At 40.9% G+C, this 12454-nt stretch overlaps 1 protein-coding gene across 1 annotated transcript in view; it reads left to right on the top strand.

Moving 5' to 3' along the window:
• The first annotated feature begins 977 nt into the window (after window positions 1-977).
• esama (endothelial cell adhesion molecule a) overlaps window positions 978-12454 on the top strand; it is a 63117-nt gene continuing 51640 nt past the window's right edge. The window contains exon 1 of the mRNA XM_084941555.1: window positions 978-1440. Within this exon, the coding sequence (XP_084797681.1) occupies window positions 1371-1440 (70 nt within the window). The 5' untranslated portion in view covers window positions 978-1370. The remainder of the gene's footprint in view (window positions 1441-12454) is intronic.

Here is a 12454-nt window from a genome sequence, read left to right as displayed (position 1 = left end):
CGTTGATGGTGTGACACGTCTTTCTCCCAGATGTTCTTCTTGTATTGCTCATTTCATGTGTGGGTCTGCCATTGTGCTTCTCTGGTATATCTCTTCAGCCTAGTGGCCAGAGCTGTGAGCCCTGTGCCTGACCGTCTCTCCAGTCTCAGTTTTGGATATAATGTTGTACCTTGTTTTCATCCAATACATGTCTGTCATAACGCCCAGCTGCCCTCAGTTACCAAACTAACATCTTTAGGAGCTTCCCGGAATTTGGTTTCCAGCCTTTTTCTCTATGCTTCTGCACACATCCTTGATTTTATACCCATGTGCTCTAAGATCACAGTCACAGGGACATATTGGTTTGTTAATTTCAATGACACTGGTAGTAGGAATAGTGCATGTTGCAGAGTCCACAACTGCAGAGATGGGGAGTCATGCTCTTGGTTGAGTGACTATAGAGGCCGGTATCATCTAGCCCAGTTACACTGCGCTCTTCCATCAGGCCTGGCTCAATAATCTATACTGCTCACTATTGTTCCAGCGATTAATAATAATAACAACTAATAACTGATAATTAAAAGCATACTGTAAGGGTTTTGGAAAGACTGATAAGTGATCCAGTTTTTCATTTACTCATCGCCACTTTGTTTGATTCAGCGGCTTGTAATCAGTAACTCACGAAGTCTGAGTAATTATCCAATTCGTTATTAGCAAAGTGTAGAAATGAAGTGAAGAAACACACACACACACACACACACACACACACATTCAGATACTCTTACACCTGCCCCCTACTGAACCTGAGAACTAGCGAAACTGCGTCAAGCTTAATTTTACAGACAGTAAAATAATAAAGGTGGAACATTTTTGTTTTCAAAATAAAAGACATCGTCTAAGGCAGTGTTTCACGGACCTTATTTTGTTGGAGGCTTCCGGAAATTGCGCTCGACACTGAAGCTGAATCTACAGCTCTACTGCGGAGGTGGCACGTCTCTCTCTCTCTCTCTCCTAGGAAAGGTCTCGGGATGACAACTTGCAGAGTTATAACCCACTCGCCGCCGTGTCGATAAGCAGGGAATTGTAGATGTTAAAAGGAGGAGAAGAAGAGTCTCGGATGACCTTTAGTGTCGTTGCCAATCCAGTTTTCACTCCACTTTAATATTCGCATCGCTCCACCAAGTCAGAAAAGAGGATCCGTGCGTCAGTGGGATAAGACCCTTTCCACACTTCCTCGCCTGAAGTGTCCCCTACCTTACCTTCCTCGGCCAGCGCGTGGAGATAGTGGGAAGCCCGCTGAGCAGACTTGAAGAGCTTTATTTGCCTGAGGCGGAGTGCTCACACAAAGCCTGGTGAAGGACGTTGACAACTGAGAAGTGTGTACATCAGCCATGGGAGCCTCCAGCACTACTTTGAGGAAACTTCCCCTGCTCTACTTTACCTTTCTGTGCGCGCTCACAGGTCAGCTTCTTCACCTGCCTTATATAAATGCCTTCTGTTGTGTTTCCTTGTTTGTTCACATTTCCAGAAGCACACACACATGCAAACAGTGGTTATCACTTTGTATTTCAGATCTTAAAATAATGCGACTAACATCACATTTGCATCCATCCTGTTAGCATTAAATATCAAAGCAACATAGTGTACATTAGAATGTGGGATTTACTGAAGTCCGACCACGTTGTGCTGACATGAGTCATAATCAGGAACCTGTAACTAATGACAGAAATGACAGCAGGGTCTGCTTCTGGGGGTTCTTTGCTGTATGTGTGCCAGAGGATGAAGGGCTGGATTTGAAGCTGAAACACCTGTTTGTTTTTCACAGGATTTGAAACAAGTGTGTTACACATGATTATGTCTTCCAGGGAAGAATAATCCCTTTATAGCTGCTGCAACACTGGCTCAGCCGTCACTCTCTCTAGCAATGTATTAAACTCCTACTTTCACTGATAGCTGTACAGTACAAGCAGCCTACTTTCCCCTCTCTTTGATTTAGAAATTGGGCCACGGTACAGCTGCACAAGTATTTTGCAAACGTTTTGGGGAGCAAGAAGTTTTTAAATGATTAATTCCAGTAAAAAAAAATCTAATGGCTGCACCTAGAAGGGAGTTTTTTTTTCTTTTTTTTCTGCATTTCAAGAGAATATTAATATTTCTTGAGTTTTGTGCAGTTTCTTCTCATTCGGAGACCTACTAGAGTTCATATAAAGGCACTACTGATTTAATAGTCATTCTCCTTGAAAAGCAACAAGGAACTGCTGGACGTTCACGAGCTCATGAATTTTGAATCATCATTTTATCGTCCCTCTTGTCTCAATTTAACCCTCAGCAACGACAGAAATTATTTTTTTAATCAGTGTCAGCAATGAAAGAGTCAAACACTCAGTTTTTGGACTGCTCACATGCTCCACTCCACTCTCATATGGAGAAACTGGAAACATCTATTTAAGTTGTAGAGCCCCATCTGCTCCAGGTGAGCGCCTGTCACTTCCAAGAGTCTGGGTGCTGACTTTCATATTGCTCTGTGAGACATGAAAGCAGTGAGAGATATACACTTTGCCTGAATTTGTTCTCAGCTGCCCGTAGCTTATGTGTGCTTTTCAGTGCTGTTGCCAAAACAATCACATTCCCTGTCAGCGAGGGAGTTTCTCTCTGAGGGAGTATTACCTGAGTAACGCTTCCATTTTGCACCATCTAGGTTCACTGCGATGAGACAGTGATTTAAGTCATTGTAAGGGGTGACTGCAAGCAATGTCTGGCAACCAATTTTATCAGCAGGCTATGATTCAGGGTCACAGGACAACAGGAAGATATGAGCACAGTAGCTGACCTTGACCTCACCATCAATCGCCCTGCAGGTGTGTCCTGAAAACACTGAGCAGTCAAGACACAGAGAGGAAATGTTCATGAATAGCACCCGGTGGCAACAGGAAAACTGTGAGCTCTTTGAATCCCAGATGTGTGCGTTAGGGCAGGAAGTGAGCAAACCTCCTCCTACAAACAACATGGTGGTTCAGTTCAAAATCCAGAGCAGTGGAGAATGTTATCAGACTCGCAAGCAGCTGCTGAGTGATTGAGGATATGTCAAAAACATATGACTTCACTTCCATACTTACTCTTTTTTGAGTGTGTTTGCACTATGACTGCATGATGTACTCATAAGCGTGAAAAAGTTACGTGTGAAAAATTCTCACCAACAGAAAAACGCAGGAGTCACCATTAGGGCTGGGCCATATCATACCGTTCACGGTAATACCGGTATAATGTTGGGCAATGACAAGAAAATGAAATATCGCGATAGAATATGGCTAAAACGCGCATGCGCAGTGCCTTTGTTTTCATACGCACATGGCGAAAAAGGCGACGGGGAATGAGAAGAGCGAAAGCGGATCGTTGAATGAAACGGATGAACCAGAATTGGTTTGTAAAAATGCTGCAACTTCAGTGGTGTGGAGCTGGTTTAGCTTTCGTCCGTCAGATACACAGCAAAGCACTACTTTTGGTGAGCATGCTAGCGGGCCGTCGTTATTATTTTATGTAGTTTTTTGTGGTACACGGCGCTCGAAAATCTGTCAAATGTTTTAGTAGTAAGCAACGAACCCGCACCGCTTGATGGATTGTCCGAGCATTACGGCTATCGTAGGCAGGAGCCTCGCGGAGTGATACGTACTGTGCTTCAACATAATATTACCGTATTTTGTGTGTGTATAACCTCTTTTTAAGTTTTGTGGATATTATACATGGTTATGCTGAGGATATGTCGGCCAATTTCCACTGGAAATGCCTTTTGGTTAAACTGTCAGCAAGGAATTTACATTCGCACTGTTAAATTTTTATATAACTTTAATGCAGATAAAAAACAGCTGCTTCTTTAAGTGAAAATACATTGATGTTTTTTTTTTAACTAATAAAATTGTGGAGTTGTAAAGTATTTTGTCTAGTGTCAATTATATCGTCAGTTATATTGTTATCACAAATTTTCAAATGTATATCATGATAAATATTTTTGGTCATATCGCCCTGCTCTAGTCACCATGTGTAATTTGAAATTCTGCTACTCCTCTAAAAGGAGGACAACCTTAATGAACAGAATATTGTCCTTTTCTGTCTCCCTGTAATCTTTACGAGTTACCACATGTTGATGTATAAATTATCTTTTTCACAGAATGTTCTGACCGTGTTCTGTGACCACGTCGGGTAAATAACTTGTTTCTAAAAACGATTCCATGCTTATTATTCTTCCTTGTCAGAAGCCTGGCGACTGCTGTCGCACATGTATTGTTGTTTGACCCATTTTCTCAGAAGGACTGCCTTTTTGTGTGAAAATCTATTTATTTAAGATTTCCGAAACAGTCGCTGCATTTCAAATGTCATCTCGAGGGCACAATTCGCCATGTTTGGAATCTATCCCAGCTGCCATAGGGTGAGAGGCGGGGTACATGCACAGGTTGCCAGTCTCTCACAGGGCTGACACAGAGAGACAGAAAATAGTCCACACACTCACACCTATGGAACTTTAGAATCACCATTTCACCCAAACTAACTGGCTTCCTTCCTGTGGGAGGAAGCGGGAGTACCCACAACTCCACAGAAAAAGGTAGATTTAAACCCAGAATTTTCCTGCTGTGAGGAACACAGCAGGAAAACCGCTGTGCTGCCCCCTAAAAACGAATGCTTAATTCATTGTCCTGCTGCACCATAGATTTTGGTGCCAGTTCACGCTTTTGGCCAATGACGAATCATCGCAGGTTGAGACTGGACTGCATTTGGTTGTCCTACATTATAGCAGAAGGCCTGACCTCAGACTCAGAAGGATGATCTAGGAAGGTTTAGAATTTTTCACTCTTTTTTTTCACTGTTATTATAGTTGGTAACCTCTTACCCATTCTAACTCTGTACTTTGGAGAAGGGTAAAAATTGACTTGTAAAATGTAAATAGTTTTCTTGTGTGTAAGCTGCAGTGATTGTTTTCTTTGTTTCCCAGTTTCTAAGAGCATTTAATAAAATCAAACGTTACATATTCTGATTGCCTGTGGGTAGATTTGGCGTTACGGTTAAGATCATCACCAGTGGCAACTTAGACCTCAAATGGTTAAAGTAGTCTAGACTAGCACATTTACCTCTGGGAAAACAATGACCTGCCAGCTAGACAAAAATCAGCTCATGAGATGCTGTGTTCTTCTGCTCCACTTCAGGTAGAAACAAGTGACACACAAATGCACACACACACACATTTCTGGTGTTGCTATCCTCATGGGGACATCTCATTGACATAATGCTTTCCCTAGCTGCTTACCCTAACCCTAACCATCAAAAATAAATGCCTAACCCTGACCCTTACCAGGGCTCGCAAAATTTCAAAATCCCTGGTAGCCCTTCGGGCAGGGACTCTTCAGTTTTTGGTAGCCCAAAATAAATTTAAGTAGCCCGAATAAAAAAGAGAGCAATTTTTTGATTGATGTTTTGTTTCCGTTACAATATTATACTTTAATGTATAATATTGTAACGGAAACAAAACATTAATCAAAAAATTGTTTAAACACAAATTACAACATTGTATAAAAATTACAATCATCAACTCAAATACTTGGTTCTAATTGAACAGAAATTTCTATGAACTTGTAAGAACTGTGTAGGACATGAATCAGTCTGTGTCAGATCCTGAATTTGAAATTTCCACTGAAGTCACGGGAAAGAGGCAAGTGGAACCAAGATCGAGGCCATTTGCTTTTTGAAGTTTGCAAAGACTGCTAAATTGTGCCAGTGGTAGTTCACTCTTTGCAACATAGTACGCTATTCTAAACTGATTTTCAGGTTTATTTTTAGTATGTTATTTGCAATTGGAGTTTGTTCTGGGAAAGATATTGCAGACTGAGCAATAATGCATTTCTTGCATTTCTCATGGGTTCTAATGGGGGCCTTTCTTAAAATTACTGGTCCCAGTAACAAAGGCGCTTGTCGACTCAGAAATCGAGGGAAAAGCAACAACACACCCAGCAGAACATTATGTTATTTACACGGGTGCACATAAGTGGTCCGCATGTGCGCATTCGCTGTCAAAATAAAAGACGCGCACCAGATAAGAAGTTGCAACACGCGTTTGCGTCCATATAAAAGGCACTGTTTTTGTCCGCTAGAGTGGGATTTTCACGGCACATTCTGCACCACATCTCTGTGCGTTCATCATTTGTTTGAAGCCAGCTCACCTCCTGCAACCACTTTTCCGAGAATACGCGCTTCTTTTGTGGTTCGGACTCCTTCTGACATTTCTTTGGATGTGGAGGAAAACCAAAGTAATTGCTTAAAGGAGCTTCTTCGACATCTTTAAGAGTTCTAAACAAATGTCTGTCCTCCTCCAGAAAATCTTATGTACGCAAACATGCGGTGCAACTTCTTATCTTGTGTGCGTTTTTTATTTTGACAGCGAATGCGCACCTGCGGACCACTTATGTGCACCCCTGGTTATTTAGCTCATCATATCGCAGCCACAGAAATTCTTTTGTCCATGAAACCATAAAGCTGCACTTTCTTTTTGCCTTATAGTCTGATTTGTCATAACCTTTCCGTTTTGTGGTAAGCTTTTCGTTGGCTGTCACTTCTTCACCCTGACCTGTCTTATTTGGCTCAGCAGAACTAAAATATATATCCTGCTGCTTTTACACACGCACTCACATAACGCTCAGCGATTCTCTGCGCGATCAACCTCTCACATGTTTAAGCTTGCTGCGGGAGGTTTCACTTGTCATGTTTGCATAGTAAGCTAACGATTGATAAGACGATGTCAGAGGAATTGGTGCACAAATTATCATCACTCACCAATCAGTGCTGTCGCTCTCTATAAAACAGTTCGCGCGATTGCAAAGTGAAAGCAAAAAACAAGCGCAAATTCAAACACGATTTCAATATGTCACATATTGACAGTGGCTCATCGATGCCAATGACATAATTACCCAGCTACATTTCCGAAAGAATGCAAAAGCATTGAAATATATTTTCCTATGATAGCCCGACGGGCAGGGCAGAGACAGATTTTGGTAGCCCGACTGGAAAAATCGCTAGCCCCGGGACGTCGGGCTAGCGATTTTGCGAGCCCTGCTTACCCTAAACCTAACCATAACCCAATTTTAACCCTGACACTAAATCTACATTTTGAGTCTCAAAAATGCCTTCAAACTTGTGGGAACCAGGATTTGGGTCCCCATAAGGGCTGTTGGTCCTCACAAGTATAGTAAACTTCCAACACACACACACACACACACACATTAGTAGTAGTAAGACCATCTGAAACAGCTGCACATAGTCAGCTTTACCATTGTGGCACACTGCTGAACTTCAGTGTTGTCCTCTGTTTAATTCAGTGTTACCTTTCCTAATTAAACGTGACACTTACCTTCTGTGCTACCACCCAGCAGTTGTATCTTTTTATATTAAGCTTTGCTAGCATGAACAGTTCTTCTCAGTCACACAAACTCATTAAGATTGTCTCAGTGAAGTTGTGTTTGGGTCAGCTAATTTGATTATATTAGCTTAGGTTCATCAAGCACTGTGCCTAATTATTCACTCGTGTCTAATTGCTTAATTTGCCCTTTGTCTTTTTCTGAGGTAAGCTGTGTCAGTTGGCAGAGTTTAATCTTTTCCTGGTGTTATATCAGTCTTACCACTAAAAGTCCTTGTCGTGTGTATTTAGCGTCTTATTCCGAGAAGTATGTGGTTCACGCCCCTGCATTCATGTTACCAAGGCATCCTGGTGAGGGGTGCAGACATAGATTCTGAAGAATAAAACTTTAAAGTCACATTGTTGGCTAATATGATCGTAAAATGAAGGTATTGCAACTGAAAGAGTTGCTGTTTTAGCTCGTCCCAGCACCGTGTTCTAGCACCGGATTTACATAAGCACACACAATAATCTTGAAGCTTGACGTCACTTATCAAAGACCGGCGGCGGCGATGTATGAGCTATGCCTTATCTCTTCAGCAGCCGCTGTACAATTAATCTTGCATTCTGGACACACCATCTGGCAAGAGCGCACATCTTCATTTGTTTTCCAGGTGTGTCCTGTGGTGGACGCTAGTTATTTAACAAGGTCAACCCATACAAGCTTCAAAATGCTCTGTTGGGAGGTGAGGCAGCGGTGTCCTCACCGCTGATGACTGTCAGTGATTTATAATATTAAGTGAGAGTGCTGCGATAATTATTAATAGTAGCATGTCTTATTTTAACATAGAGTCACTCTTGGCTATGAGCTTTCCTGCTTTAGAAGATAATAGGTATTGAAGCTTGGTATACTAGCACACATGACACGTGGTAGGTTGAAGTTTCACATGCTATTTTTTTACCACATTAGCGCTTAATTCCAAAATATGTTTTTAACTCTAAGAAGATGAAAAAGCCGAGCTATTCAATGCAGTTTCTCCAGCGTACAACTATGGCCTTATCTCTAATTGCCTGTTTTTTAGAATAAAACCAAATAGATGTGCAGCAAAGCCCCTTTTCAACTCTGAGCCGGGATTACAAGGGTTTGAAGGCTGCGCTCCTCACGTATGTGTCCCCAGCAACTGGTGCAATTTTGATTTCAGGGGGGAAGATTGAGGGATTTATCGGTACATAATGACATACATACAGCAGTGCACTCTTTCCTCTTTAGTGAGGTAGTTTGTTGTCCAGTTGTCAGTCTGTGCAAGTGTGCCAGTGTGCCTTGTAATCTTTTATATTTACACTCACTTGCACCCTGTACAAAGCCCAGAAGGACAAGAACCGGAGTGGAGATTAGTTCAGATTCAATCTCACAGCATAATATATCACATCCCAAAAAAGCCACAATGTGCTTCTTTTCTTTCCCTGTAGTTGTTTTCACTGTGTTTGTTCTTATTTCATATCTTCTTTGTGATCATTCAGCATGTTATTATCTACTGAAATTCAAAGAAGTCATGTTAAAAAGGTTTGAAGTCTGCACATCTGCACAAAGAACATGCTAACACAACGCTAGCGCACAACCCAGTGTGACATTAAAGCTGTTGTGCGTTTTTAAGAGATCTTCCCAAGAGGGCAGCAGCAACTATAACATCACATTTCCATAAAGACATTTTAAGGGGCTGGAAAAAAGGATGGATTTAATATAATGCACGTCATAAAGACAGGTCATTTCTTTATTTTATATGTAACCCCTTCATAAATCCTGTTGACTATAGTCTATTTGCCATTATAAGCAAAGATATTACACAGAAAAAACGGAAACTTCGGAAATCACTTTCTGACACCCCAACCCAGCAGCGAGACCTGATCACTGTAATGAGCAGTCAGGCTACAGCTGAGTAATGAGAAAGTAGTGTAAAGAGTAGTGTAACAAATTACTTTCTACAGGGACTAACTATGTAATATACGCCTGCTTATGTTTAAGAGATGTAATGTGTAATACAATGACTCCAACGGCAGTTATCATTCTCTAAATCTTTGGTTTCATTTGGTATCTCACGTTCTTCTTCTCTTAGTGGTCATTTAGCACGTCTGCAAGATTATTTTTCTGGTCTTTGTCTGAATGAGAGATGTTAACATTCACTTCAGACAGACTCACATTGATACCTCAATCCCAGTCTTATACTGCAGTTAAGTCTGGGGTCATGCAAACACCTTAATCTAATTATATTGCAGTAATTACGCCCATTCACAGGATTAGTGATGTGATTGAAGCATGTGGAGCACTGCAGTGCTGGCTGCATTTTTAAGCGCTGCATTGACCTGTAAAGACCATGCTCAGTCCAGCCACTGGAGGTTTGATGATTTGCAACTCGTGCCCCACATTCACTGAGTTACTACTATTTTTAAGTCCATACAAACATTCTTATTTTTAGTCTCAATATGGGATAAACTGTGGGAAAGAGACAAAAGAGTAACACAACTAGGCCTGTGTAATGTTACTTGGAAATGTGTGGATGTAATAGAGGAATTTTTCACCGAGAACATGGAAATAGCAGTTAGATGACAGATGTACAGTGAGACATGGTGCCAGCCGTGACTTTTACTGTATGTGGCAAGTGCCCCTTTTGTGGGTTTTTAGTGACATCTCTTCTCCATCCATGGACCCAGAAGGAAGAAGGCCTCTTCTCTGGGGTCATGAGAAAATCACTTGGTGACTTTCCCAACGATCAGCTCTGGCCTGGGGACTCTTAAAGGCACAGACGCTCGTGCTTCTTTATTTTGTCTTTCTTTTTCTGTCTGTCCCTCCCCTTCATTCTTTCTTGACCAGAAACCTGGACATAGTGGCTCTTTTGGGGTGTTGACTGATTTTTTTCTTTGTTTGTTTTTTGAGAACATTCCTGCAAATTCTGATAGAAATCTTATCTGGACAGTAAACATATTGTTGTTTTTGATTTGGGCTGTTATTCCCAGCTGATATTTGCATTCAAATATTTATGACCCTTTGCAGTCCTCTATGTTTATACATAAATGTAAGGCGTGGAGGAGTTATGTTGGTTTTATGGGGTCTTAAGAACATTATATACTGTGGAATTAAACACACATTGCAGACTGCAGTGTCAGCCTTATACCCACTGTTTAATTCAGGGTTGCCTGTGATGTGGCCAGGCTTTGACAGTATACTAGCTAATGACTATTTACAGCTGAGGGAGCCGCAGGAGGCTTATCACGTGGTTCTTAAGGCCAGTCTGAATCCTTTGCTCTATTACCAGTGCATCAGCAGTCTGATGTAAATAGCCCTTTTATGGTAACCACTAACTGTTAACTAATAATTAAGTCATTCACAGACACTGCTAATTGGAATATCTGGCTCTTGTCCAGATTGTCAGAATTTTCATTTCAGGCTTGTAAGTTTCGCTAAATTCCACAAAACACTTTCAACACATTAGGCTTGTAAAATAGAATCAATGTAACATCTGCTAGTAGAATTGGTTCTCTTTAAAAGCATTTCAGGAGAAGCAAATTATACGACATAGTGAAATAAATCCAGAAGTGCTAACCTGAACCTTCAGAATAAAATCATCCACTCACTTCTACACGTCACCAGAATTTATAGTATACGTTTCTAATGCAGAGGCGACAAAACCACTTCTCAGTCAAATCAGGAAACAGCATGCTCATAATAAAATGGCATGCAGTCATTTTATTTATTTATGTTTAAGCAGGTACCTTTAGTGACATATTTTGATCTCCTTATTACAGTATGCAGTCGAGTAGCAGAGAGAAGGTAAAATATTATATTATTCTTTTAAAAAAGGAAAAAAAACATAGTTGTCACAGTTATTTAATGGGGTTTGAAAAGGTCTCCTAAGGCCAAGGTCTGTAGAATTCACTCAACCCACCGGGGATGGAGTAAGAAGAGCCTTGACTCCAGCCACTTTAGTGAACACATGTATCTTGCTTACAGTGCTGCTAACAGATGTTGCAACCAGAATTTGTCAACAATCGCACATTTCCTTCACCCGTCCTTGAGAAAAACTAAAGCAGAAGTCAATAAAGCAGCTCACAGATGGTAGTGAAGGCATGGGCTTAGATGAGATATACCATGTCAAGTTATTCTAAATGAGGGTGAGGGTTAGAGGTCGATACTCTAACAACTTCACAGAGTCATAATCCTGGACATAATCCTAGGTTTTTTTTCTTCAAGTATTAGGGCAGGTCATACGCACACTCAGTGATTACTTTATTAAGTGAATAGACTTCATCATTTTCAAATATGAACTCGTTTGATGCCTGTAACACACAAGAACTCTGCTACAGCATGTATCAGGAGCACATCACTGGTTGCTAACAGGAGAGCTAGCTTCCTCATCATGGAGGAAGCTAACAACAAAGGCACAGCAGTTCAGAAGTCAAGCTAGCCCAGCAGCTTTTATTTGAATTCTTCCAGTGCTTTTTAATTTAACCACAAACTGAAAAGCTCATACAGCAACCAGGGCAGTCCTCATGTCATGTGTGAGTAAAAGGAGTTGTGATCAGACTGAGAGGATGATAGGAGAAACATGCAGCAGTGTGTCACGTACACATATGAAATAAGACTAGTGCAAATTAATGAGGTTTGTATGTTTATTAATTAAAGTAAAAAAAAAAAAAAAAGAGTAACTAACGTGATTAAATTTTTTAAACTCTTGAAATTCTGATGGCAGTAGCATTTAAATGTCAGCACTGACATTTATTATCAGCACTGCAATAGCAGGTAGAGGTGTAGTAAGAAAGAATGACATTAATTTTGGATGATATGACCCATTAAAAATCTATTGAAATATGCTGTTGCACTGATCTGTGACATCAGTTGGGACATATTAATGGTATTTCAGTCTGACAAGTAACTTTTGAAATTATTTCTTATGCAGCAAAATATAGTTTGGTGTCAAGGCTCTAAATGAATCTCCTCCCGCAGATTTGCAGTTTCGAGAGCGATGAGTAAATATACCTACACATGGATTCTGCGGGTGGTGCAGGGGTTGAAATAGCAGGCAGGGAAAACTGATGAAGAGATGA

Source organism: Perissodus microlepis, chromosome 10, assembly GCF_051167445.1.
Source record: "Perissodus microlepis isolate ML-2025 ecotype Zambia chromosome 10, ASM5116744v1, whole genome shotgun sequence".
Classification (NCBI taxonomy): domain Eukaryota; kingdom Metazoa; phylum Chordata; class Actinopteri; order Cichliformes; family Cichlidae; genus Perissodus; species Perissodus microlepis.
The sequence above is the reverse complement of the archived record's forward strand: the minus strand, read 5'-3'. Positions and strand labels throughout refer to the sequence as shown.